Raw genomic sequence first — 26,776 nt, 5'->3', positions numbered from 1 at the left:
AGAAAATAAATAAAAGGAATATAATAACTCCCTCAACAGCCAGAGTTGTGTCGGCGATGCTCGCTGTGAGTAAACTGTTTCAGCCCACTGTATGCGGTGTTCGTGCCTTAGAGAAGAAATAAAGTTCGGTGAAGCAGTTTCCTACGCCTCCTTCGATCTTTTTGCTAGCGGAGTTGACCTGTATAGTAAGCTGTTGCCGGTGGCTACGAGTCAGTTACGGAACCTTCAAGTAACTGCCAGAGGTTTCCTTACTACGGTTCGGGGCCGCGGATCTGGCGCGGTGGATCTGGCGCGGTAACACCTGTATCTGATTGAGGAATCGCTCATCTTTGGAAAAGAGAGTTTATTACAGAGAAATGGCTCTTTCCAAAATAAAAGCTATACTATACGCTTCTTCTGGGCTATATTCTCAGCATCATATTGTAGCGGGTCAGGGCTGTTCGGGGTTCTGTTTGTACACTTATGTTTTGTTTATGTTGCCATAGTGACGGGTGACGCCCTCTCGCTGCGACGGTGTGTCCTTCCGGGGTCAGAGGGCGCCCTGTGTGTTGTTGTTGTTGTTGTTGTTGCTGTGCGGTTGCCGCGCTGAGCAGTTAGCTAGCGGCAGTGTTCTTCTGCAGATGTCAATAAACGGCTGTGCTCCCTGGCTAGCTCACGGGAAGCAAGACCAAACGACACCTCCGTCTCCTCGTTGTCTGAGCTCGCCACATTGGTGTCAGAAGTGGGATGATGGTGGCACCCCATCATCCCACACACACACACACACATATATATATATATATATATATATATATATATATATATATATATATATATATATATATATATATATATATATAATGTTTTTCCTCTACACCCCCCCCCCCCCCCCCCCCAATTTTTTTGCACATGTCGAGGAGCGTGTCAGGCTACATTTCACTGTGTGTTATACTTGTATAACTATGCATGTGACAAATAAAGAACCTTGAACCTTGAATCTTATCCCCAAGGGTGTATTTTTTTAATGCTATAGGTATATATTTGTCAATTAGTTGAATGAAGCAGCATGGGTATGGATATGCAGCATGGACTAAATTTATCCAACTTTTATATGCCACTGTGCAGTTATGCCTAAGTGGGCATTCACCATTGTGACAATGTAAAAGATCATATATTGCGTACTTGATTAATCAGAAAAATGCCTTTGAAGCTTTTATAGATTTGAATTAATCATTATGCTTGAGCGCAGATTGAAATATTTGAAGGTTAAAACATTCCTTTTTACAGGTAAAAAACAAATTTTTTTCCATGATTACCACTGTTTGTGTAGAAAGTATAACTACCAGACCACTTCTTTGTCCAGACTTCTCAGATTTTAAATAAAGTGGTAGCAAACGCGACTAAGTGATATATATTCTCTTCTAACACACTCGTTCTTTGTGTGTATGTTTTACATGGTTGAAGAGGCCAGTGTATGTAGAGCTTATGCACGATAGGGAACACAGCCAGGAGGGGCACATAGGGGTTGGGTGACTTAAATGGGGAAAAATCCAATTATTGTATCCGTCCAGAGGCAGGGTGAGCTTTTAGGGAGGGGAGCGATCTGTTATTACTCTTTCTCTTTTCTTTCACTCTTTTTTTCATCCTCTAATTCTAGGGTAAGGGGGTAACCTAAGAAAAGGGGGAGCCAAGTGGAGAGACATGAGGGTTACGGGCTGAGCTTGCTGTTAAAGTATGTCCTTGTAATTAGCTGAGTATTAGCAGTGGTGACAATGCAAGAGCGCTAGGCAGGGAAGCACCCTTTAACGCTCTACTCATTTCCTGAACTTAATCCCCACCGCTTACTGGTAATAGTGCGCAAGTGCACACGCATCTGGACACACACACAAACTCTCAGTCATGCACAAATTCACAAAATCAACTACTGGCTATAAAGGGAAAGAACTCCTTAAGCAAAGCTACACCCAACTGCTCACCTTCAATCACTATTGTGCTCAAAGTCATAATGACGCTGTACTGCAGGGACCTTCAGCACGCATTTGCATGTGTGTCTGTGTGTGTGCGTGCACGTACATAAACATTTCAGCCTGCATCTGTACATTAGCATCAACTTGTGTTTAGATGCAGTGTGGCGACTGTTTACTTCTCGAGTGTCAAGAAGCTTCTAACACCCAACGGTACTTCAGGCGAGTCCCTGTTTCTTATTTCCTCCAGTCAACGGATGGAGGAGACAAGGGTACGGAAGCAAAAATCAATTACTTTCAATTAAATCAACCAGCAACTCTTTCAATGTGCCCCCAAGCCACTCAAGTCATACTTACAATACCTCCAACCCCCACTCCTACACTACAAAGTGACACACGCACAACAAACACATGTGCATACACACTAAGCCACATCCACTTACTGTGCGACTGTCTTTTTGTGTTTAGCGGTTAAATTATAGACTTAGAAACAATTGCTGTGAAGATGGCTAAAAATGCTGGACTTTTTTCCCCCCAATGTGTCATTTTTAAACTGTACAGAACATAAAAAAGTAGCATTTAATTGTGCTTTGTGCATTTCATTTGGCTTATTTGAGGCATATTAACCAAACAATTTCTTATCGTCTATCAAAAACAAAGCCACACAAACAAAATGCTTGAAGAGAACGGCAACTCTGAAAATTGTTGTGGATATATATAGTGTGTCTATCTATCCTTCCTTCATAGATAGATAGTGAAACCAGCCTTTTTTGGAGCATGTTAAATGATGGTAGGTTGCTCATGAGAAGTATATATAACACCAAGCTGACTTTATCTTATTTTTCATTATTATTATTATTATTTTGAATCAATTACATTGGACATAACAGGCTATTAGAATATCACACCATCCTTTTTAGAAAATAAGAAACTAAGAAATGTGGATTTTTTTGGAAATCGTAAGATATTCATGGATTTTTTGCTTGGGGTCTGGATTGACTCATATTCAGATCATATGGTTTATTGAATAAAATCTGAAGTGCCCTTTATATCTTATCATCATAATGTACAATGATAAAATAAGCAGAGATTAGAAAAACTGCTGGCAAAGGAGCAATTAAGCAACAGCTTTGAGAAATAAGAGACAATGAAAATAAGGGCATGTACCAATTGTGTTATATTGTAAAGAAGCTCGTGTAGCAGTCTTGCTTCACATTGATTTTTGTTCCATTAGCTTAAATCAAAATCGTAAGAGACACCTGAGCTCAGTCCAGAGCACACCAGTAGAGAACCATTTCTATAGAGAGCATGTTATAAACAGCGCAGAGGGGGACCGCAAACCTTGTCATTGACACAACAGTCTGAGAGAGCATACTATGTGTGTGTCTGTGTGTGTATGTCAGCCAGCTCCCAGTCTAGCGCTATTGTCTAACAAGGTCTAATTAGCACTATGGCACAATGAATTAGCATAATTATGCAAACAGGGCTCCGCTAAAGGCCTGGCACAAGGGGAGGCTACGGGGGGCACCTATTACAACACACACGCACATGTGCAGCTTCAAACGTGTGCACACACACAAACACAGTCACTAAGAACACTTAGACACTGGTATAAAACATTAAACACACATACATAAAGGTGACAGTGCCTCTGAATACAGAAAACACACAGATACAAACATACCTGTCCACCACTTCAACAGAGAGTGACAATAACACAAGCCTGCACGTGCACTGTTCAATGGCCTATTTGATAGGCTATTTATTTATCTAGTACGTTCTGTATGCTGATACCCCTCTTATCTTTCCAAATACATCCTCCAGTCATAAACAGCCCCCATACCACCACAAACATCAGAAATCGGCTCTCCACAACCCTCCCTCAAACACTCAAACATTCAGGGTTTATAGTATTTACCAGCAGGGGTGATAGGTGAAGTCTGTGGGAGATAATAGGGATGACTGAGAGGCTGAAAGGCTAGTAGTCATTTAGACAATGACAGCTGTAGTGAAGAAGCTTCTATTAGGCTTCATTAGGACGCTAGGCTCTTGATTATATGCACACACAATCTCACTGTCACTGTTTCCAGTGCTTCAGAGGACATTGTATTGACTTACATTCATTTCCTGCTGACATATCTTAACCATAACCACAACCGCTATATGTATAACACTAAACCTTATCTTAACCAAACCCTGACCTTTATCATGTCTTCCACCTAAAATGTATTGATTTATATAATGGAGTCTTGCTTTTTGTCCCCAAACAATTTGTGTAACCCACAAAGTGGCAATACAAACAGATTTGCATCCTGACAGAACGTGTAATGCTATAAGTACTGGCACATACACACAAGAAAAATTAGTGTGTGTGTCCATACAAGCACTTTGGTTTGTCACAGTGACCTTTGCTTGAAACATTAACCCAACAAGTGACCCCACAGCCCAACAAGCCCTCTTACCAAAAGCCCCGCGACGTCAACAAGCTTTATCCAAACCCTCTTAAAGACACACACACATTCACACATCCTGTGCCCCGAGGGGCATGAATTGTGTGCTAAAATCCTGACCCCTTAGCCGGAAACAAGCACTGCTAAAACTCCTAACGACACCCATACAAAGCTTTCTAACAATTACAAGCTAAAGAACCGGGAAAGTCAGGAGTTCAGAGTTCAGATAGTTAAAAGTGATCAAGTCCAGACTGAAATAGTCCCAATCATACAATGAAAAGACATAACAAGCAGCAAATGTTACTGCAGATTCATGACCTCTGGATAACCACCAGATGGGGTGCTTTCTATGTATATATTTTACCAAGTGAACGTCATGTTCCAGTCACCTGTCAAGTGTGTGCCATCTTTAGGATATGTAGGAAGAGCCATTCACAAGTCCTGGTCTGACTGATGTCATTCCACAGAAAACAAACCTGAACCCACTCCGTTCCGAAAAAAAAAAAAAAAAAGGTAGTAGTAGGTCAATGATTTCTGATTTTGTGGAAAAAGATATTAAAGCAGCTATTTAGGTTTGCCATTTTAATTCTCTTACTTTTATTTTATTGTGCTCACTTAGGTAGTTTCTTGAGTCCACTTGCCTTGTTGTAGTGTTAGAAAGGTAGTTATACCAGCATTTTCCACTAATATTAATGCATATATACATTATAGGAGACAGATTAGCCACCTGTCTAGATTGTACCCCACCTCTCACTCTATGACAACAGGGATAGGTTCCAGCACAACCCAAACTTGAAGAAAGGAAACTGTATCATCCCATATATTAAAAATGGTACATTATTTAAAAGTTATCCATAATACAATTGTCATAACCTAAATTCTTCACTGAGAAGCCTTGCAAGGTCCACTGGTCTTAAAATGAAAGTACTGACTTTATCTTCGCCTTAAGAAACAATATATTGTTCAATATACTGTGGGATAAATACAATAGCTGGGACAGAGGGTCACGCTGAGAGGGGGGGTAGCAATTTTAAGCTGAGTCCACACATTTTGGAAGCAGTGTGCTAATCCGGCCAGGCTTTTTAGCCCGCTATTCAGGAGGACAAGGACCCCTAGGATTTGGGCTTGTCCACACCTCAGGGGTAGGGGATTATCAAGACAGCAGGAAAGGTGGAGAGGGAGTGATGGTGGGTGAAATGAATATGTGTTAATTAGCACAGTAGCAGTAGATTCTCTAAGTATTGTCCCTGCCTGTATATCTTTGTGACGAGCACACATAAGTAAGTATGTGTGTTTGTGTATTTTAGAGAGGTTTCTCTCTGACTCCCGCCCTCAAAAATATACCCCAGAGCTCTGACAGGGTCACCTCTGGGCCTTTCAGTGCCTCCTCTCAACCAGTCCTAATTGATCTCACGCATTACTAGCCCCAAACATGGGATGGAGAACAGGAGGGAGATGGCTGCCCTATTGTTTGACGAGTGAGGTCCCGTTGCTGGTGGCTCTCTACTCCTTTCTACACACACACACCCACACACACACACCTCCGGCATGCCCACCCACCATCTCCCCCTTTTCCTCTTCTATGCTCTCATCTCCGGCTGTGCTAATCCACTGACCAAGTCAGGAACTCAGTTACCCATCTGGCAAAGCATGACTCCAGCTGGGAAGACAGAGAGGTGGAGGGGTAGAAGGAAGAAAGGGGAGCAATGGTGAGAGGGGAAAATTGAGAAAGAGGAATGTGGATGAGGGGGTATGCTCTAAGTAGTTGGAGATTTCTTATGTGAAGGAGAAAGCCTTTATACAAGTTACTACTTTATATATACTCTAAAGAAGGAAAAGAATGAAAAAAAGAGCGAATGAGGTATCTGCAAACCAGAAAGAGCGGTGAAGTGGAGTGGAACAATCCAAAAACATGATGACCTCTTCTTTTTCACTCTCCAAAGAAAAAAGTATTGATCCTCTTGTCTCCTTGTGGAGAAAAAGGATTACCCATTCTAGCAGGTTGGAATGAGAGTTGCCACTGAGCTCTGTCATTACTAATCTGATTCCAGTGTGCAGTGAAGTAGCCTCTAGCCATGGCATTCACCCCTGACTCCCGTGGAACCATCTGGCTGAGTAGCACTAACCCATGACCTTTCTCTAACCAGTCACATGCCTGGGAAGATGGAGCTTCACAAAAAGCTGTATAAAATGGCTCAAAGTGAACAAGAAGCACATATATTGAACATGATACTTACAAATCCCTTGTTCATATTGCAATAAGACATTTGTTCCTGTCATGTTGCTGCAATATTTTTAATATTGAGGTATAGTTAAAGAGATCTTTTTACTAATATAGACAAAACATTCATGTTATATTTTGGGCAAGTCACGAATTGTGCAAAATGTATTGATAATTGTAAGAAACAACTGCAGTTACAGTAACTGTGCATATAAAGAATTGCCTGAAATCACATTTTGGAGAAAAAAAATCCAAACTGTAGCTGAAATGCCGCTGTGGTTAAAAACACAGTGCTACAATACATCAACAAGAAACTGTACAGAACAGCCTGAATTAAAAAAAATTCAGAAGTAAACCCACTTCTGATAGTCTAACACTTTAAAACAGTTTCAAAGAATGAAGGTCAGAGCGAGTGAAGTGACCACTCCATATCATGGAGCATGTGCAAATCCCTCCTTGACTCATGGTCTTTCCTTTCTCCCAAACCACTCATCAGTGTCGACTGAAGCAATAAGACTGCAACCCACTTTACTTCTAAAGGACATCTGAAGGTAGTTGGGAGGAATGAGCACATGATAAATCACTGTAGAAGCAGCACACGAGAGACACACTCCAATTCAGAGAGAGGGAATCAAACCACCTGCATCAAACCATCAATCAAACACTAACAGAACACAGCATGAGGTTAACCCAAACTTGTAGCGTGGGTGTGCTTGTGTGTCAAGGATAAAAGCCAGGGAGCACTATGGGTAAAATGAACTCCGCTGTGAACACAATCATATGCATGCTCTGATAAACACTCAAACACATTACAAAGACAATGCCTAGTAAGATAAAGCATGTACTTACAGACATTACCGGTGTTGTCAAAACTGTTGAGCACTTCATTAACTCTAAGAGGTCCCATGTTATCCCTTAGAGATACAAAAATATAAATGATTATGCAGCACGCTTGGAACATAAACTATCCTTTTTTATATAGATGATAGATGAAGAAGACTAAAGTGCAAATTTACCATTCTGAGCTTTGTTCAATAGCAAAAGCATCAAAAAGTGAATACTAATTAGGTTTGTCATATATTTACATATCTCTGACACAGCTATTTTGCAGAAAAGCATTGGGCTGTATTTTTGCTACATCTGAAATTATTCCTTTTTTAAATCTGCTTTTAATTTAAAATTGAAACATGTTTTAGATATTTTCTTTCCACCCACATGACCAAAGCTTTGTGGTACTTCATATATACTTCTCTTTGTTTGTTTTTCTTTGTTTGTTCAACTCAACTTTACTAAAGTCTTTACTTTTGATGACACAAGATAATTAACATTGTAAAAAATATTCACAGTAGTTTTTAACTAGTATAATATTGCAGGATTACAAAATGGCCCTTTGTGTTTTGCAGTGTCACTGTGCTTTACAAATGCCAGAATGAAACAAGAGCCTTATGTGGATCCATTCATGTGTGTGTACCTAAGTAAGGCACTGTACTCAGGAAAGTAGACACTTCTGTACTCCACCCACTGGTCATCTGAGGTATCACTGTGGTCTCGTGCCACAAGCCTTTTTCTGCTGAAAAGGTCAAATGTGGCAAACCTGCGAACAGACACTTGTTTGACCTCCGGACTCTCCACCTGCTTCTGACGCAACACCTGTGACAAGAAAATAAGAAAGTGGAAATAAATACAGCCTTCCTCCAGTCCAAAAGACAAGAGGTCTTTTGGGATTAGTATAACATTTAAATATGGTGACAAATGATCTGTTGTTTACAGTAAATCCTTGACAGTATTTATTATGTTTAATACATTTTTTCAGAAAGAAAACACAAAGGATTGAGTTTGGTTTTTGAGTACAGTAGTGAAGTGTTAGCAACTTTGCCTAACAGCAAGAAGATCCTGGGACATTTTTGTGTGGAATTTGCATGTTCACCCTTGTCACTCCATGGGCTCTCTCCACACAATGTGACAAATGTGTTATTGTACACAGTAAATCCATGAAAGTATTCATTATGTTGCATAAATGTTTTAGAAAGAAAAGACAAAAAATCAGGTTAAGTATTATGCTTACTACTATACTACTACATACAACATACTGTATATGGAAAACACAGTACTATGCAATATGCAGTCCATACAGTTTCAGTTTATTACTGTTCAGGAAAAAGTGCCAAAAAGTAGTCTGGGGCTTTTTGCACCTCCTGGAGGGAGATATTTTTGTCAGCCAAATGTAAGGGCTGCATAATGTCCATGTAAGGGAACAGTTACTGCTCTAGTGCGTGCAAGGTTTTCAGAAGTTTTGGGGAGGGGAAAAGATGGCTTTCAAGTGTTAACAAAGCTACTGTTACCAGCAAAGCTGTGAAGCCGATGTGTTATACAATAATTCAGGCAATACTGTATGTTAAAGCAGATCAGCAGAAAAAAGACTGCTGTACTGTAATTAGTATATCATTATACTTATTATTATACTTATTATTAAGTGCTGGATTATCAGATTGTACAGAAACTGCCCCCTCCTTTTGGGGCAAGAAAGTAAATACAGTGCAGTTCATGATCCTTTTAAAAGTTAAGTAAACAATAGAGTTTTTGGGAAGCGTGACAGGGAACTCTGGGTTCCCATCATCTTTGTTCTTCCTTCAGGGACAGCAGTGCAATCATGAGAGTTCTGTGCTTGCATACCTGTCTCAGCAGGGTCCACCTGGCTCGTGCGACATCAGTATTTCTACAGGTCCCTGACCGGGAGGCGCGGGAATCAGCTGCGCGAGTGTCTTCGTGAATATTTTTCCCCAAAGGTGACGCCGGCTCGGTCCTTTCTGCAGCACCAGAAGAGTCCCTGTCCATTTTATCTTCGTACTTCTGGTAGGAGATAAACCCGTAAGCATTTGTTTAAATCCTGTTTATGCAGCTGTCACAGTTACAGCGGTGCGGTAATACAAAAAAATAAGGCTTTTTTTTCTATAGCGACGCAGAAATGATCACATACACCGCTTCACTGTCATCACCTGTTACACCCACAAAGGATGCATGCTACTTCCGTACACTTTTGCAAGTCCAGGCATGTTAAACGATCGCGCTCGATTTCACAATTATAACTGAGGGCTGCTCACAAACGGATTTGATTAGTTTTGCCTGGCATTGCTCGCTACGTCATCAAGCGGGTATTCGTTTAGGAAATCGTACATGTGCCTGAAAATGTTCTCGCTGGCTGTTGTGCGTAGCTGAAGAATTAACGTAGAAGAAAGCAGCGAGGACTATAGGGCAATTAAAATGCCCTAACTGTCGCAAATGTGACCAACTGTACCTGATAGTAACCGGTAGCTAATTAAAATCACGCAAACGTCGCTGTCACCGGCTCATTTTATCTCATTAACGGTTAAACATTTGTCATGGCGTGTATATCGACTTTGTTTTTCTTATCTGCTCGTGTTCCGATGCAATTTCGGGTAAAATTCTGGGAGCTAACCGCTTGTAAACGGAAAACATGGCTCTCCTGGTCCCTTCAGCGTTGTTGCTCGTCGGTAAGGAGTTCATTCAACGTTAAAGATGCTGTTTTTACTTACCTTTGGCTTGGTGCAGGATTACACGCTGGTCTCCCGTCTCGCTGATAACGCTAACTCATTCATTATTGAAAACCGTGTCTTTCTGCCGGGTTGACAAAACTAGTCTTGTAAGGAGACACAGATAAGGGCATAGTGCTGAAATTGACACTCTGAATCTGGCTCGCTGTGCTGGCAAACGCCTCCTATGTGTTTTGTTATGCATGTGTTTATGTGAGTACTATATAAATATGCCCAAAGCTCTTCTATCCAAATGGTTAGAATTTTAAAATAACTTTAGATTCAAATTGGATCATTTATGAACGCAGTCATTTATTTATAAAAGCCTTTCCTACATTGCCATCACTATCATTGTTTTAAATAGGAATTAGCCTATTGGTTTGACAAGACAAATATAAAGTCGTATGGGACTATTTTGTCTACTGTCAGCTGCTCCCTTTAGGTGTCACCACAGTGGCCTCCATCTCACCCTATCCCTGTCACACCAGCCCTCTGCATGTCCTTCTTCTCTACATCCAGGAATCGTCTCTTTTCCCCTTGCCTGTCAGCTCCATATTCATCATCCTTTTTGCCACTATATTTACTGTCTCTCCTCTGCACATGTCCAAACCATCCCAGCCTTGCCTCTCTGACTTTGTCTCCAAACTGCTCAATCTGAGCTGTTCCTCAAATGTACTCATTACTAATCTTGTTAATCCTGGTCATTCCCAGTGGAAATCTTATCATCTTCAGCTCTGCCTCCTTTCCTTTTGCTAGCACCACCCTCTCCAAACCATGCATCATAGTAGATCTTGCTACCATCTACTAAACCTTCTCTTTCACTCTTGCTGCTATCCTTCAGTCACAAATCACCCTTGATATATCGTGCCCAGCCACTCCACCACACCTTCACTTTTTCCTTCACCTATCTTTGTGTGTGGACTGTTTTTCGTTTTGGATGGTTTACCCCAGGTGTTTAAACTCTACCTTCACTCATCTTCTCTTCAGTGTTACACCTGTCTCTTTCTCACTCAGATACATGTATTCTGTCTTGTTTCTGCTGACCTCTTCTCCCCAAAGCATACCCCCACCTCTCCAGGCTCTCATCTACCTGCTTCAATACAGCCAATCACACTGGGGAATTTATAAACTCAAGAATGTGATCATAATAGATCTTAATTTTGAGTGTTTCTGCACAAAGTGTTTTAATTACACCTCTAAAATGAATTTGTTTGTGAATTTGGATTATATTTTCTTTCAAACAGAAGCATTAAGTAATCAAGGATGAAAAAACACTGGGGTGACTTCATTATAATTTGTGGTTTATCAAAGTATATGTAGCCAGTCATGTTCAAATAAAAGCAGTATACTTTAACAGTGATTCACTCAAATTTAGCTTAAGATTTATAATATTTTTTTTCTAATACTATTCAAATTAGGATAATTAGTTTTGTAACAAATAGCAGACCAAAATTACTGAAAGAAATTTAAATATCTGTTTAAAAGTCAGGGTTTTTTTGCATACAATTGAAAACTGTAACTAATGACATCATAGCATCTATTTTTTAATAAATTCCATCATTGATAAAAAAAAAAAAATCAGTATAGATTTAATAAACACAATTAGAGCAATAAACATATCTTCTGGTGTTTTGCTCACTTCAGAGTTAAACAGTCACGTTTCCCGAAACTTAAGTTTTATCATTGAACACTTTTCATGTCACCTCCTTGTCAATCCTTAGAATTACACAAAAACAGACATTGTTAGGCAGCCAGGTTATCTAACAATGACTTGCTGAACATAGCGATTGTATCTTTAACTATTGCTCACACTATAAGTACAGTAGTGCTTTGCTTACTCAAAAAGACTGTGACACTTCAATAAATAGGTGGAGGAATATTGCAGTAATTTTTGAAGCTGTTTTATTTTAGGATACTTCGTTATCATCGTCTGACCATCTAAGCTCCGGACTCGAGAGGTACAGGGACTTACAGAAGTATTTCAGGAGGAGATTAAAGGATGCATACCACAGGTTCTCCAATATACCTGATTACTCAGTGGTGAGGATGCCCTTTTGTTTTGGATTTGTCTATTTTATAATGATTTCGAATATTATCTTAGTGGGACTGATGGACAACAATAAATATGACTTGTTTGGCAATTGAGTTTCTATATCATGAAAAGGATTATTTGGTAGCCTCAAATTATGTTAATCATATCTGTTGTTGTTATTTATCTTGTCAAAGGTCTCTGGACATCACCATTTATATTTCACTGAAGAAGATGGGATATACAGAATGGACAAGAAACAGAGTAAGCAGCAAACATGATGAGGGTCTTTAAACCGCTCATGTTAGCAGCTCTGAAAGCCTAAAGTTTAGCAGCAGAAGACTATTTTCTCAACAGGGATTTTTTTTTTCTACTATATCCCTGTTACTGCATGTGCAACTTTTTATGCAGTCCATCATTAGAAATCTTTCCAACTTATTTCTTCTGTGTTTAGGTCACCTGGAGCCAGAGCAGGTGTTGAATCTAAGACAAATCTCTGGAGAGTTGGAGAAGACGGGACTTGAAAATAATAAGAGAAAGCAAAGATTTCAGTGGACGGTCCAGAGAATCCGTCTATCCCCACAGGAAAGGCATCTTGCAGCGTCGCTAAAATGTACTCACACGGAAGAGCTGAGGTAAATCAAACAAGGCATTTTAAACTACTGTACTTACTGAATTAGAAAGAGGATGTTAATTTTGTGATGAATCAGGTGTGTGGTCGTGAGGCTTGAAAGGAGAAGATTCCTACCTCTGCATCCCCAACATGTGACACTAACCCTGGAGAAAGTCTTTAGCTTTGGTAATTTTTTGCACAATAAAAATTCATTTCAGTTGTGTTACAGGTAAGAGCACTGATGTAAAACTTAAAATACTGCATATTATTGTGTGCATGTGTGAAGAGTGGGCCACAGATGAGATACTATTTTACTCGACTCTGGAAGGTCTACGTTCCAGCGCAGTGTTTCGTCTGGATCTCACCTCCAGTGGAAGCAGGATAACCTCTGTATTTGAGGAAATGCAGCCTGAGTAAGTGTAAGCGATGCAGCATGTAAGCTGCGTCTACTCCCACACCATCTCTAATTGACCTGCTGACATCTCCCCAGTGTGTTTGTGGAGGTTGCCCTGACCAGAGACCGACAGATCCTGACCATCAACTGTAACAGCAGGACAAGTTCAGAGGTGCTGCTAAGTGATATAGCAACATCAAATTTAGATCCATTTGTGGTTCAGCCACGCCAGCTCAATCTCCTGTACCACGTGGAGCACTGGAGAGGTCGGCTTATTATACTGGCAAATACAGGGCTTGGACAAGAATATCAGGTATAGTGTGTCCCGTGTGTGTGTGTATATATATATATTAGTATTTTTAGATTTTACATGAGTGATTGCCCATCATTACCAAGGAAACCTGGATAAGTGTTTGGTCCTATAGTGACAATATAAGGAATAATGCAGACAAAAATACACATATATAAATACATAATGACTAGCAGAACTTACCAGGTATAATTCAGACTCAGGCATGAATGCAGTGTACTCTGTAACTACAGGAGTATACCTGCTTTTACCTACTGTTCACTTTCTCTTCAAATGCACATGGAAAACAAAATGTCAGAAGTTAAAATGGTTTAAAAAGGTTTCTGTCTTTTGACATGCTATAATTTTCCTTATGTTCTGTTTCAATTGGTCTCTATTCACAACTTGCTCTATTAACTTACCGGTAGTATTTTACAGAGTGCTACATTTAATATCCAGTTAAAACATTGATTTTCAGTGAAGGAGATTCATCTTTCCATTTAATTTCCAGGTGGTTCAGGCTCCTGTCTCAGAGCCATCAATGGATTCCTGGGTCTCTTTGTTTGCGCCTGAACCTGGCACTACAATTAAAGACATGGACGTGGTTGGAGACCATTGTGTGTTGGTTGCAAGAACGCCAGTTAGTGAACTAGCTCTCATTGTGGTCCCTCTGATCCACCCCAAGAATGCATACATAGTACAGGTAATTATTACACAATTTCTTACATACTTATGTGCTTGTTAGCGTTTGAGACTTTAACCACCTTTTGGTTGTTCTTAGTCTTTACTTTTTGTAATTTTATGGGTTTGTGGTTTAGTGTTATTAATATATTCTCAAAGCTTTTTATTTCTACACTCATGCTAAAGCTTCCATCCTGGGCTTGTGCCATTAAAACCAAGAAACCAGGCTTGGCTGACCAACAAAATATGCTAGAATTCCTGATATCCTCTCCAGTCCATCCGCCGGTTCCATACTGTCTACACCCTGAGAATGGGCTCCTTTTATCAGACACTGGAGATGGATCCTCCCCAGAGAACCAAGCTGATTATATCACTACGCGCTTGGAGGCCTGCAGCCAAGTGAGGAAACTTGAAATATAATTTGCGCAAATAATAAGACAATCTCAGCAGGGCTCTAAGCATTTAGCATTTATCACCATACAGAGAAGGGCATTTTGTGCTTCTTCATACATCATCACCTAACACAGAGGCGTATAATTGTAACAAATTTTATAGACTTATTTCTAGATAATTTACCATTAATTCCTTTAGTCTGAAAGTGCATCTCTGTGTGTTTTTGTAGGACGGTACCTTTGTGCCTGTGACATTGTTTCATACAGTACCTGTGGAGCATTTGAGACAGGCACCGCTGCTGGTCCATGTCTATGGTGCTTATGGCAGAGATCTTAACATGGAGTTCTACCCAGAGAAAAAAGTGATGCTGGAGCAGGGCTGGGCTCTGGCCTACTGCCATGTCAGGTATAATGTCACTCCTCTAGGAAGCTAACCAAACCCTGTTGGCTCAAAAAGTTATGATGAGAGACATGCTTTATATGACCAAAATGACAGGGAAATGACAGACAAGTTATTGTCGTCATAGGGGGCAAGTGAAATATGTAATTCAAACTTTGTGCTCCCCATGAGTTGAAGTAACTTGTTCTTTGCTTTTACACTCTGTAGAGGTGGAGGGGAGCGTGGCCTTTTTTGGCACAGACAAGCCTGCGTGGGAGGGAAGCGGAGAGGAGTTGAGGACCTCCAAGCCTGTCTCCATCACCTTTTCTCCTTAGGAGTCTCCTCTCCTTCTCTCACCGCTCTTACAGCCTGCAGTGCTGGGGCTGTGCCAGTGGGAGCTCTGTGCAACAGACACCCACTATTGATGCGGGCTGTCACCCTGCAGGTAAGAAATTAAATCGTTGGAGGTTTTGTGCTTAAACCCTGAACCATACAACATTGTTGTTAAATTGACCAAAATGATGAATATTCTTGACTAAGTCTCTCTATAGTTACTTGTAGTAAAAATGTGAGCTAAACACTTCCAAAACCACACCTTTTCCTGTTTTCAGGCTCCGTTTCTGGATGTGTTAGGGACTATGGAGGATCACAGCCTGCCTCTAACTTTAGAGGATAGAGATGAATGGGGGGACCCAGTGGGAAACCCAGAACACAGACATATCATCACCTCCTACTGTCCCCTTCACAACATCACTCCTCAGGTATGGAGAGGAAAACAGAATATAAAAATAAAATGCAGCTATATTTTTCTTAACTGGCTTAACAGAAAATAGTCTTTTTGTTTGTGTTACCACTTCATGTAATGTTTTGCTTTATACATTTGTTTGCATTAGCACATACGTGTTTCAATCACCTCAATCATAGTTGAATGCTGATCAAATGCATTGACGGATGCTTTGAGCAGGTAAGAAACTGCAGGTGAGTCCCAACCTTTCTGGGACTCAGTCTTACCTGTAGGTGGACCAGGTTGGTGTATTTGATTTCAAATTTCCAATGCAATAAAAATTGTCCTGTACCTAATGCGAGGTAACTGACATCTATTTCATGTTTGGTTTAATTCCATGAAACACTGTAGGGACGCATTTAGGGCCATTGATAATTAATACATTTGGTAAACATAATGTAAACTACAGTATGTAATTTAAAATGCGTGTGTGTGTGTGTCTGTGTTTGTGTGATACAGCATTACCCATCGATGCTGCTGACAGCCTACAGTGGTGACAACATGGTTCCTCTGGCAGGCGTCTTTAAATACACTGAACAACTAAAGAAAGCCGTTCATACACACTCCAGCATGAAGCCAAAGTCAGGTAATCAAGTCATTTCTCCAAGTATGAAGCCATGCATATTATTGTGTGTTTGAGTACCTCATTCTATGGGGGTGTGCATTTGTCTTTGTGTGCATCTCAGCATACATTGTCCTCATCTTTTTAGGAGTAATTTATGCATGATCAGAGGTTTTAATAGCATAGGGTCATCCCCCAATAGTAGTTTCAGTGTGCATGTTGGGAGAGGTAGCAGTAGCAGATGCATGGCTATCTGTCAGGGGGAGTGCTAACAGCATTTAAGTTGATGACCAAAATGTTGCATAGGTCACCTTGTAGTAAAGCTTGCCTCTGTGTATACATGCATTTTGTGTGTGTGTGTGTGTGTGTGTGTGTGTGTGTGTATGTGTGTGTCAGCTAATTGCTCTAATTTCCCCCTGACAGGCTCTTTCTCCCTCTCACTTATAATCTCCCTTCACCACGTTGGTGGTACTCCTTATTTACACCCCTCTCTCTCGCACTGCCTCCTCTGCTCCCGTTTCAAATGCACACATTATCTCTCTCCGTTACCCTCGCTCACTTTTCTGTTGTTCACACATACACCAGGCAGCTTAAGTGTCTGTGTGTGTGGTGTGTGTGTGTATATGTCTCCCTAATCTGTCTCTCTCTGTTCTCCGGAGTCTTTGATAAAGTGCTGATGGCATAGACACATCCAGGCGGGTGGGCAGGCCCATTAGCATGGTAAAGAGATAGTGTATCAGAGCAAGAGATTAGACGCCACAGACTGGGAGCTGTCAAGGTCAAGACCGCACTTGTGAAACAGTCCATACCACAGAGACAGGGAGGGGAGGCAGGGGGATATCAGATGGGAGGATAAATGAGTGAAAGCAAAGACAGAAGACTGAAAAAGATGATTTGGGGGGGAAATGGGCAGAGAAGGGGAGCAGAGAAAAGAACATTTTAAAGAAAATGTTAATTTTAAGTATTGTCTTCTGCCCGTACTTGGCTCTTGAATCTCTTTGTGTACGTTTAATTTTAGAGTGTAAACCAGCACCAAACATAGCTCTGAATATCCAACCTGGAGCAAATCACCTTGGAACAGAAGACTTTGAGCTAATGCTGGAGGAGGTAAATTAATTTTCCTGAAGCTGAAACCTTCTTGAAAAGATCGATGTTTTTATTTTGCAGTCTTTTTAAGGACAAATTATCTGAAAATTGGACACAAATATTTTCTGGTATGAGACATTTTTACTTTCTGAAAATTATGAGTTCTCAATGTCCCATCAGAATGCACACCAACACTGAGACATGAAATATTAGTAAGCACAGAGCAAGCGCTTGATTGCAATATACTATCTGTCTCACAGCTTTAAAATTGAGGTACAAAGTCAGTTAAATTAAGGAGTCCTTTTACCTGTAGATGTGATTTTGTTTATTACAAATGCACCATGACGTCATGTACGTGTGTGATAAACAGCCAAATCTGAGAAAGCCTTCTTAATATATAATCTATAATTTGCCTTATGAATGTAAAAGTTTGAGTTTTAGCACTTGGATGGGTGATGACAGATACATACTGTTTGTTGTTTTTTATTCCATAACAAAGGAAGCCCTCAAGCTTGCATTTCTGTACATGGAGCTTGGCCTGGACCCTCCTCGGCCTCCACGCAAGCGGAGAAGATAGCGAGGCTATGAAGAAGCAGTCGGGCATGAAAAACAGAGCATCTTCCATCACGGCAACTAGACAGACTGGTGCCCAAATCTAATAATAATAACAGCAATTACACTTTCAAAGATAAGAAATCACTACCTTCTAGAGGAAACACCAGAGAAAAATCTTAATGCTTTGATGGTTTCTGTAATACAGCAGTTATTGGATACTCATCTCCATTTTTACTAGCATTTATAAAGTATGTCTATGGTCTCCAAATAGCAAGCCTTCTCAGAGATGTAGCACTCTTCAGGATGGTTGGGATTAAACCGAGTGTTGGTGGAGTACTGAATCACCAAACCCTCTCCTACTTCTGTCTGGATGCGAGACTTCGGAAACACTTTGCCATCATTGGCTATGGTGGTGCTCATCAGCACCTTCAACTCGTCTGGCAGCTCACGAACAGAGGAGAGATCTGTGACAGCTGATTCTTTACCAAAGTTAACCACTATGAGGAAAGCTCGCTTAAGTCCATCAAGCTCTCTGATGTAAGAGAAGACATTGGCATCAGCGTGGACGTAGCAGAACCATCCACGGTTAAGGGGGAGCTCTGATTGACGCAGGGTGTTCAGGAAGCGGTACTGAGCCAGAACAGAACCATCATCTTTCATCTGGGCCTGGGAATAAAGGAATGGGAGGAGGACAGATGAACCATAGAAAGATACACATAAGAAAACGATCTTTCTTCAAAGTTGAACATTAGAAAAACAGATCTATACCTCCACGTTGACCGTTTCATAATCGGGGTGTAGTGGCAACCAGGTGAGATTTGTTTTCTCATTAAAACCTGCGTTCGTGTCAGCATTCCACTGCAATGGAGAACGCTGAGGGTCTCGACTGGCACTCTGCAGTGAAAGCAGAGGAATCATTTTGGTATATTTGCTCATGTATACAGTCGCCAGTGTATTAGATACAACAAGACTGCAAAAATGTCCTTTAAAGTAAAGACATTTATGTTGTTATATTTATGTTTATTTATTGTTATTAATAAAATGACATTAAACTGGTTATTTTTAAGGACCTCTCACAGAGATGTGTGACAGTGAGGGTTTAAAGGTTTCTTCAGTGTGTGCACAGTACTGACTGTATTGTATTTGCCGGCTGGGTCTTGTATCTGACTTGCTGTCACGTTAATGTTCTCCATGCCGATCTCCTCGCCGTAGTAGGTGGTGGCTGTGCCTGGAAGGGTCAGCAGCAGCATGTTGATGGCACGAACATAGAGTCGACCAGCACTGGAAGAAATCCGAGTCCTGTCATGGTTTCCAACCTGATAACAGTGTAGGTAAGAGAAAAACAAGACAAAGGGTTGATTAAGAAATTAGGAAGTAAGGAGGTGGGCTGAAACATATTTGTTTTCTTAATATGTGTTAGGTGCTAAAGTCTGAAGATGCACATAAAGTAAGAAGGCTATACTTTTGAGCCTAATCAATAATAATTACAGAAAATAAACATGCTTAATTTACTTTTACTCAGCTTCTAATTATTTAGCTTTACAGGAGTGTTTTTGACAAATTTAATTTCATTGCCTAGTGTTTGTCAAACTGTCACTGCAAAGGGGTTGATGATTAACAAATACATAAACCGACCTGTGGTTTGAAAGATATGACAACACAAGTGTGAGAAGCATGATCTCAGGCAGACAGTCTACTAAGGATGACTCGACAGTTCATTCTTATGAATGCTGCCGACACATGATTTCGGCATGTTATGTGCCACAGTATGCAGGACATGACGCTACTGATCCTGTGGTTTTTACAATTGTAAAAAGCGAGGAAATAAATATGAGTTTAAGAACTCACCACCCAGTTGGGCCATTTTCCTTTGGGCATGTTGCCCATCCAGAGGTGGACCAGATGCTTAGCCCATACTCCACTGGTGTTGTGGGGTAGATCCAGCAGGTAAAAGTTAAAGGGGAAGTCACCTTCCTTTTCCAGCCTGCTGCCATAGTACATCATGGTCTTGTACACCTCTTCATAATCGTATGACTCTGTTACCATGAATCTGCAGCACAGGAGGAATTTATTTAGCATGTGATATGACACAGAAACCACGATGACTTATGTCAAGATATCGTCCATTAGCTGATTTTGTTTATCTTACTCTAAAATACCAGTGTGTCCTTATTTGAAATCATTTTAAAAATCTGGGCTTAATTCCTTATTCTAGATTTCATTAAATCATTTCAAACCAAACGATTTAATGAAATCGTTTGGTTTGAACATTAGTGCATTGCATAAGCAAAAGGTCTTTAAAATTAAGGATGATTGTGACATAATAATTACAGGTAGTTTTCTGCCATAGTAATATTGAATGCACTTAATCACTTTCCTACCTGTATCTGCCAGGCTCTTGACTGTAGATGTCCATCTGTGCTCTAAACTCCCTCAGTATGTCATGCAAGCCCACCTGACTGGTGGTGTAGTCACTGTGAAGATCCCACTCTGTAGTTACCAACTCCTGGATAGAAATATGTATAAGGTTATGTAGTGATTATGCAATTTTAGTATAGCTTAGCTACTTTCAGGCTGTGTGCTGGAGTTAGACTTTGTATTTTCTTTGAGCAAAGTTTGCTGAGTGAGAAACTGTGGATTAAGAAAGTTTCTGCTAATTCTTCAGATTTGTTATTTTTGTAACTGTCCAAATAAAATGGGCGAGAAAGGCAAAGGAAGAAAAAACATCTTGTTAAGTTCTAATTATGGAGGCGCTGAGGAAATCTGACTCACTGGACAACTATTGGTGTTACCAGAGTGTAAAGCATTGGGTTTACAGATTTAAGGGAATGAGCCATAGACCTGCACAGAGACAGTGATGTCACAGTTCTAAAATTACACCTAATGTGCATGTCTTTTTGTGAAAGATAATCTCAAGCCATTAAGCTGGCCTAATAACAGGCAAGTGAACCATTCAGCCAACAGCAACCACAGCATAAACCACTAAAGCAATAATGTAGAGACAGATGGTTTCTGATTCATATTTAGCTGAATCACGACTAAGGATGTGATAAAATTCTTAACACAACTTTTACATATCTTTCTCAATTGCAGAATTGTAGTTCCAGTGGTTTGTAAAAATGAATTACTGTTTCTAAGATGGCAAAGAGTTAGTGTTGTTTTGTTTAAAGATTACCTCGTGGTTAAACATGATCAGACTGTAAAAATGTATGCAAATCTGTGGGTATAAATTCTCAGTCATCAGTGAGTAAAAGAGTCCCAGTGTTATGGTTTTACCCTGCAGTCGTAAGTAAACTCCAATGACTTGCTAATCCACCAAAATATGCTCCTTTGCTTCTAATCTTTCCCCTGTGAGAAATATCTTCAGCCTCTTTGACCTTAATTCAGCATGTATCACGAACCCTTTGAGTTTCACAAACAGTGTGTTCTTCACATGATTATGAAGCTGACATTTCAGCTAGAGATAAATAATCAGTGATACATCATACACAGTGTGAACAGTCCCACTCAGCTTTTGATTAATATTTTCTACTAGCAACAAGGGAAAGTGCTTCGTCAGTAAAGCTGCTTTCATGGATCAGATCGTTAAACTTTGGACTCTGACATTTCAGATATTACATAAGTCAATAAAATCTAATTATGCCTGCATAACTCTAAGTTACAGCTTGGATTCTTAGAACTGTTAAGTTCATCCACCACCTTTATCTGAGCAACGATGCACAGTTCTTGTCATTCAACCCCAAATTTGTTGAGCATTTTCCTTTTTCAACTTACTGCAGAACAAAGAACCTTATAGATGAAGTAGATATTTATAATGGATTGCATTTATATAGCGCTTTTCTAGGCACCCAAAGCGCTTTACAATTCCACTATTCATTCACTTTCACATTCACAAACCACAGTTGTAGCCACAGCTGCCCTGGGACAGACTGACAGAAGCGAGGCTGCCATATCGCGCCAACACCAGTAGGCGGTAGGTGAAGTTTCTTGCCCAAGGACACAACGACCAGGACAGAGAGAGCTTGGGGGATCGAAAGGGCAACCTTCCGGTTACAGATGAGCTTCACAACCCTCTGAACCACATTTAAAGTTTTTCACTATAGAATGCTTTTTGCCTGTCGAAGTTTTTATTGGCATAACAGATATCATCTATCAGTTTCACATCAAAAGCTATTTATCTTAGGTTATAAAGTTATATCACATGTTGATGAAGTGCCAGTGAGTAAACACGTGTGATTGCTTTAGCCAAAACGTGGCTCTGGTTTTCTTTTTCCAACGTGGTGGCTGTTGGGCAAAATGAGCCCCGACTTAGGGGTAAATTAACCTGGTGGTTAATCTTTTACCAAAACAAATGCATAATCTTAAAATTGATTTTGCATCATAACAACTCCCAATTTAAAAATGCTTGAAAACCTAGCGCTTTTATGTCAGAGGAAAATGGCCCGACTGCTTTGAGCGGATATGAATGCAACAGTGACTCAAAAAACATCATCACAAATAAGGTGTGCATAAGAGCATCTCTGAATACCGAAAAACTTGAACCCTGAAGCAGATGAGCTATAGCAGCAGAAGATCACGCTGGTTGTCACTCCTGTAAACTGAGGTTACAATTCACATGAAAGCATGGATCTATCATGACTTTTATCAAAGGTTCAGGCTAGTGGTGGTGGTGTAGTGTTGTTGGAGATATGTTTTTGTTATTTCTGTCTATCTCAGTATGACCTCAGTGTGCCCATCTATTAATTTTAGCTGAACTCAACAAAACCAATGAGGTTAGATGTGTAGTTTAACACTCACGGGTGGTTTGTTTGGATCAACCTGTGGTTCATCCCTCATGTGTGGAGCCTCCAGCATGTGCTTCACTGCATCCATCCTGAAGCCATCCACTCCCTTCTCCAACCAGAAATGAATTATATCCTAAAATTGAGGGGGGAAATGTATATAGAGCAATTAAACTGGCATCTACATTATGTGTGAAAAGGCTCCAGAAAGATAAAATCATTCAACTATAACAAAGACAGTTGAGTAGAAATGTTTATGTACAGCCCATTATTGCTTCTGTTGTACTTTGCGCTGTGTGCAGCCACAATTAAAAACATAGGTTAACTGGTACAAGTTAGTGTATAATCGGTGTGTCACACATTACTGTTAAATGTGGACAAAGGACACAAAAATGATAATACAGTGAAAGACAGAACAGATGAAGAAAACACATGATTTTAGCACATGCATCACTGAATGTACTTTAAGAAATGAGTCAGTAGCTGAGCTTTTGTGTGTCTGTGTGTGTGTCACTGCATGTTCCAGTAATCTTACAATCATCTCTTTGATGACATCTGGGTTTCTGAAGTTCAGGTCTGGTTGCTCCTTGAGAAACTGGTGGAGGTAGCATTGCCCTCTAACTTCATCGTATGTCCATGATGAGTTCCCAAAGATACTCACCTGAGTGCAAGATGGGAAACAAATCTGATCTAAATTCCAGTACATTGCACCTTTTTAGTACTATGAACTTGGTGAAGGTTCAGTGAAAATGTGCAGAAGACAAAATCATAGACCAGGTAGAAAATAACAGTACAAGCACCAACCCAGTTATTAGGCTTCGGTCCGTCTGGTTTGCAGTCAGTCCAGACGTAATAATCCTCATAGTGAGGATCTCTAGTCCGGCTCAAGTTGAACCAGCGGTGTAGATCACTGGTATGATTTGGAATGAAATCCATGATCAGCTTCAAACCTGGTGGAAATGGAGATGGGTATTTGTGTGTCAGACATGCAGCCTGCTATAAAAAACAATCTTACCCCCCAAAACCACCTTCTAGCTCCACATTTTCACATAAACAAGGGTATTCAAAGTGCACACCTTTGCTGTGCATTGCTGCCAGGAGGTCCTCAAAGTCCTTCATGGTTCCAAAGAGTGGATCAATATCACGGAAGTCCTCCACATCATACCCAAAGTCTTTCATGGGAGAACGGTAGAAAGGGCTGATCCAAATTGACTTGATGTTAAGGTATTCAAAGTGGTCCAGCTTCTCCCTGATGCCTGTCAGACAGGAGATACAGGATCTACTGTAACCACTCGGTGCTGAAATTCAGATTCCTAATAAACTGAAGGACTATGGATAGGAAAAGATAATTCTGCATTGCATTAGTAAATTTTTATAGGAAATAATGCAATATAGTGAGAGCAGCTGTCATTTCCCTCTAAAAAGCATCTGCATATTTAATATTATAAATGAGCCATTGAAAACAACGAGATGCAGTTTTACCATTCCCTTTGTATACTTTGCGAATGGTTAAATAAAGTTAATAATTTACCCTTGTATAAGTGACCAAATATAAGAAATTGATAAGAGCAGCTGTTAGGTTGACAGAGTAAAAAAAATCTACCAGGACTTTGCCAAATTTTTGTAAATCCACAATCTCAGAAAGGGTGCTACATTGTTTTTTGTTTTGTTTTTTAAAAATGAAGCCTGGAGAGTTCATAGGAGGCTTTATCTGGCAAAAAAAAATTCACAGCGATTTTGCAGGATTTCAATAGTAGGCTACTCAAATCTATAAGAGTATATGGGGAAGTATTTATAATATGGCCTAAAGGTGTTAAAAGTACAGTAGTTTGAAATGCACATTAAAATATGGAAACGCTCTAAGTGACTCAAAAGTGTAACAGCATGTGCCTTCCACTGTTGGAAGCGGAGCGTCATTGGTGTCGTCCATAAAAACACCTGTTTTAATGAAAATCTTCGAATAGTCAGGGTTAGGAGCTTGCAGCAGTGCTTTGGGTGTCTTACCTTTGAGGTCTCCCACCCCATCCCCGTCGGAGTCTTTGAAGGACCGGGGGTAAATCTGGTACACCGGGGAGGCCTGCCACCAGCTCAGGCACTTCGGAGAAAGCGCGATCACCGCGATGGTGACCGCGACCAGAGCCAGGGTGCAGCACACCGTTAGCCAGAACAGGATCTCTCGGGGCACTCGGTACCGGGCTTTAGAGGAGTACAGCACCAGCACCTCCTTAGGCATCCCGGCGTACGGTTTGATCTGCGTGTACTCATCTCGCGCGTCTGAGAGCCGCTTCACGCCGATGGAGTCCCGCTTCTCCTCGCTGTCGGAGACGCTGATGTTGTCCCTCGCTGCTGGCCCGTCTCCGTCTGCATCCTTATAACCCGGGTTTCTGGTGCACTCCCCGAGCTCCACGCTGTCGGAGTCGTTTCTATAACTCATGTTGTTTGTTAAAACGAACCGTGTCGGGTTGTGTAGCTCGCCTCAAGAACAATGAGTGACTCGGAGAGCGTACATTAAATATATGACTACAGTCAGAGGGTCATAGTACACGGAGTAGAGCCTGTCTCTGACACACCTGTGGAATGTGGGAAAGTGGAGCGTTGATGGGACTGGTTACAGATTAGCGTTTTTTTTCAGTACACAGTATTAACTACGACTGAGACATCAGTTACTTCCGAACCAAACAAAAGCACCAAGGTGCAAGATGCCTTTTAATATTGTAGGCGATAAAGATGCAGCTGAACTAAATGGGTTTCCTATTTTGGGATTTGTGAACTTTAACACCAACATTAAAATACAGAAGATATTTCAAAACCCCAAGAGCTACTCCATTTCTTTGATCTTTAGAAAACGCATCACAACGTGTTGATTAACATTTCCTTTCACAGCTCACAGATCCTAAACTGAAAAAATATACATAAAATACAACCTAAATCAAGGGTGTCCAACTTAAAGTTCTGGGGCCAAAATTGGACAGACACAGTCTCCAATCCGGCCCATTAGACTTTGTTCTCACAAATCTTAAAGTGTATATTTGGTGTGATCACCTTTATTTATTTTTAACACAGCCTCTCGTAGATAAGCATTTTTGTAATTTTTTAAGAAGTCTTTAGGAATGGTTGACCAGGCTTCTTAAAGAACGTTTCAAAGCTCTTCTTTGGATGTTGGCTGCCTTTTGTAGAGTTCCTTATCAAGATGATCCCACATTGTTTTAGTAATGTTGAGGTCCAGCCTCTGGTGAGGCCAATCCATGACTCATAGTGTTACATTATTTTCCTTACCCAGGTATGCTTTAACTGTACTAGCAGTGTGTTTTTGGTGACCTCTAACCCCTGAGCCCTCCATACAGATTAAAGATCAAACTGAAAACCTTTGGAACTGGTCTCAGCTCCTACAAGTTAATGAACTGTTGTCGAGAGAAAAAGGGATGCTAAAAATGTCTAAACATTTCAGGGACTTTTTTTTAATGCTACATTTTTTCACTTTAAGCATTTGATGTTTTCTATTTTCCCTTGTGAAGAAAATACATGGGTTTAAGATTTACAAATGATAGAATTCCTTTTTAATTTGCACTTTACAGCATCACAGATTTCTAGGAATCAATCTTGTATTATTCTTGCCATTGATTTACAATCTTGTGACTTATGATAAATTACAAAAAAAAAGAACCCTTGACACATTTGTGTGCCTGTGTCAGTCTTTCAATCTTAATGTTAGAGTTACTGCTCTCTTTTCTGACCTATATGTTAACTTATTCTTGTACAGAACTTCTACTTGTATATAAAGAGTGACCAGAAACACATGTCTATGCTAAAAAGCCCACAGGGAATGCAAACCTTCAACCCGGCCCAAAAATAACTGACAGGTTCAGGAGACCAAATGCTTGTAAAATTCTCTTTACTCAACAGAACGTTAAATCATAGCAACAAGTCAGAGTCAAATTATCCAGGCATTGCCAAACTTTCAAAAACTCCTTTATCTTATGTCTTCCCACATAAGTTCTGACATTATATTCCACAATCAGAATAATGATCAAGTATATATTTTATTTTATTTTAAACAAAGGAAGCC

The 26,776-nt window shown here is 40.3% G+C and overlaps 3 protein-coding genes across 9 annotated transcripts in view; 1 reads left to right on the top strand and 2 right to left on the bottom strand.

The window, feature by feature from the left end:
* camkmt (calmodulin-lysine N-methyltransferase) overlaps positions 1–11,252 on the bottom strand; it is a 119,137-nt gene extending 107,885 nt beyond the window's left edge. Inside the window, exons 1-5 of one of the 7 annotated variants that reach the window (XM_026189212.1) lie at positions 11,132–11,252; positions 10,169–10,272; positions 9,288–9,464; positions 8,086–8,264; positions 7,464–7,528 (exon numbers count right to left, since the gene is read on the bottom strand). In XM_026189212.1, the coding sequence (XP_026044997.1) occupies positions 7,464–7,528; positions 8,086–8,264; positions 9,288–9,449 (406 nt within the window). In that variant the 5' untranslated portion in view covers positions 9,450–9,464; positions 10,169–10,272; positions 11,132–11,252. The other 6 variants (XM_026189211.1, XM_026189213.1, XM_026189215.1 and 3 more) reach the window with 6 other exon arrangements.
* prepl (prolyl endopeptidase like) lies at positions 9,975–17,958 on the top strand. The gene is made up of 15 exons (XM_026189209.1): positions 9,975–10,126; positions 12,077–12,205; positions 12,392–12,458; positions 12,649–12,829; positions 12,905–12,993; positions 13,094–13,220; positions 13,298–13,514; positions 14,002–14,193; positions 14,358–14,570; positions 14,794–14,969; positions 15,171–15,387; positions 15,554–15,703; positions 16,186–16,312; positions 17,307–17,395; positions 17,874–17,958. Exons 1-15 carry the CDS (start codon positions 9,995–9,997, stop codon positions 17,949–17,951), a joined length of 2,184 nt encoding a protein of 727 aa, XP_026044994.1. The 5' UTR covers positions 9,975–9,994; the 3' UTR covers positions 17,952–17,958.
* Positions 17,959–18,152: 194 nt separating this feature from the next.
* slc3a1 (solute carrier family 3 member 1) lies at positions 18,153–25,879 on the bottom strand. Its single transcript, XM_026189210.1, has 10 exons — positions 24,715–25,879; positions 23,787–23,966; positions 23,515–23,660; positions 23,246–23,371; positions 22,727–22,846; positions 20,311–20,435; positions 19,778–19,979; positions 19,063–19,245; positions 18,698–18,823; positions 18,153–18,595 (listed from the first exon to the last, which is right to left on the bottom strand). Exons 1-10 carry the CDS (start codon positions 25,142–25,144, stop codon positions 18,164–18,166), a joined length of 2,070 nt encoding a protein of 689 aa, XP_026044995.1. The 5' UTR covers positions 25,145–25,879; the 3' UTR covers positions 18,153–18,163.
* Positions 25,880–26,776: the final 897 nt, after the last annotated feature.

The sequence above is a fragment of the Astatotilapia calliptera genome, chromosome 13 (genome assembly GCF_900246225.1).
Source record: "Astatotilapia calliptera chromosome 13, fAstCal1.2, whole genome shotgun sequence".
Lineage (NCBI taxonomy): Eukaryota > Metazoa > Chordata > Actinopteri > Cichliformes > Cichlidae > Astatotilapia > Astatotilapia calliptera.
Note: the sequence above shows the minus strand (reverse complement) of the source record. Positions and strands in the feature narration are given on the sequence as shown.

Coding starts and splice junctions, on each gene's coding strand:
- prepl (XM_026189209.1), top strand. CDS start 9,995: ATGGCGTGTATATCGACTTTGTTTTTCTTATCTGCTCGTGTTCCGATG. Junction 12,459..12,648: donor CAGAATGGACAAGAAACAGA/GTAAGCAGCAAA, acceptor TTCTGTGTTTAG/GTCACCTGGAGCCAGAGCAG. Junction 17,396..17,873: donor TTGAGCTAATGCTGGAGGAG/GTAAATTAATTT, acceptor TCCATAACAAAG/GAAGCCCTCAAGCTTGCATT.
- slc3a1 (XM_026189210.1), bottom strand. CDS start 25,144: ATGAGTTATAGAAACGACTCCGACAGCGTGGAGCTCGGGGAGTGCACC. Junction 23,967..24,714: donor TGGGGTGGGAGACCTCAAAG/GTAAGACACCCA, acceptor CCTGTCTGACAG/GCATCAGGGAGAAGCTGGAC. Junction 23,661..23,786: donor GGCAGCAATGCACAGCAAAG/GTGTGCACTTTG, acceptor CATTTCCACCAG/GTTTGAAGCTGATCATGGAT.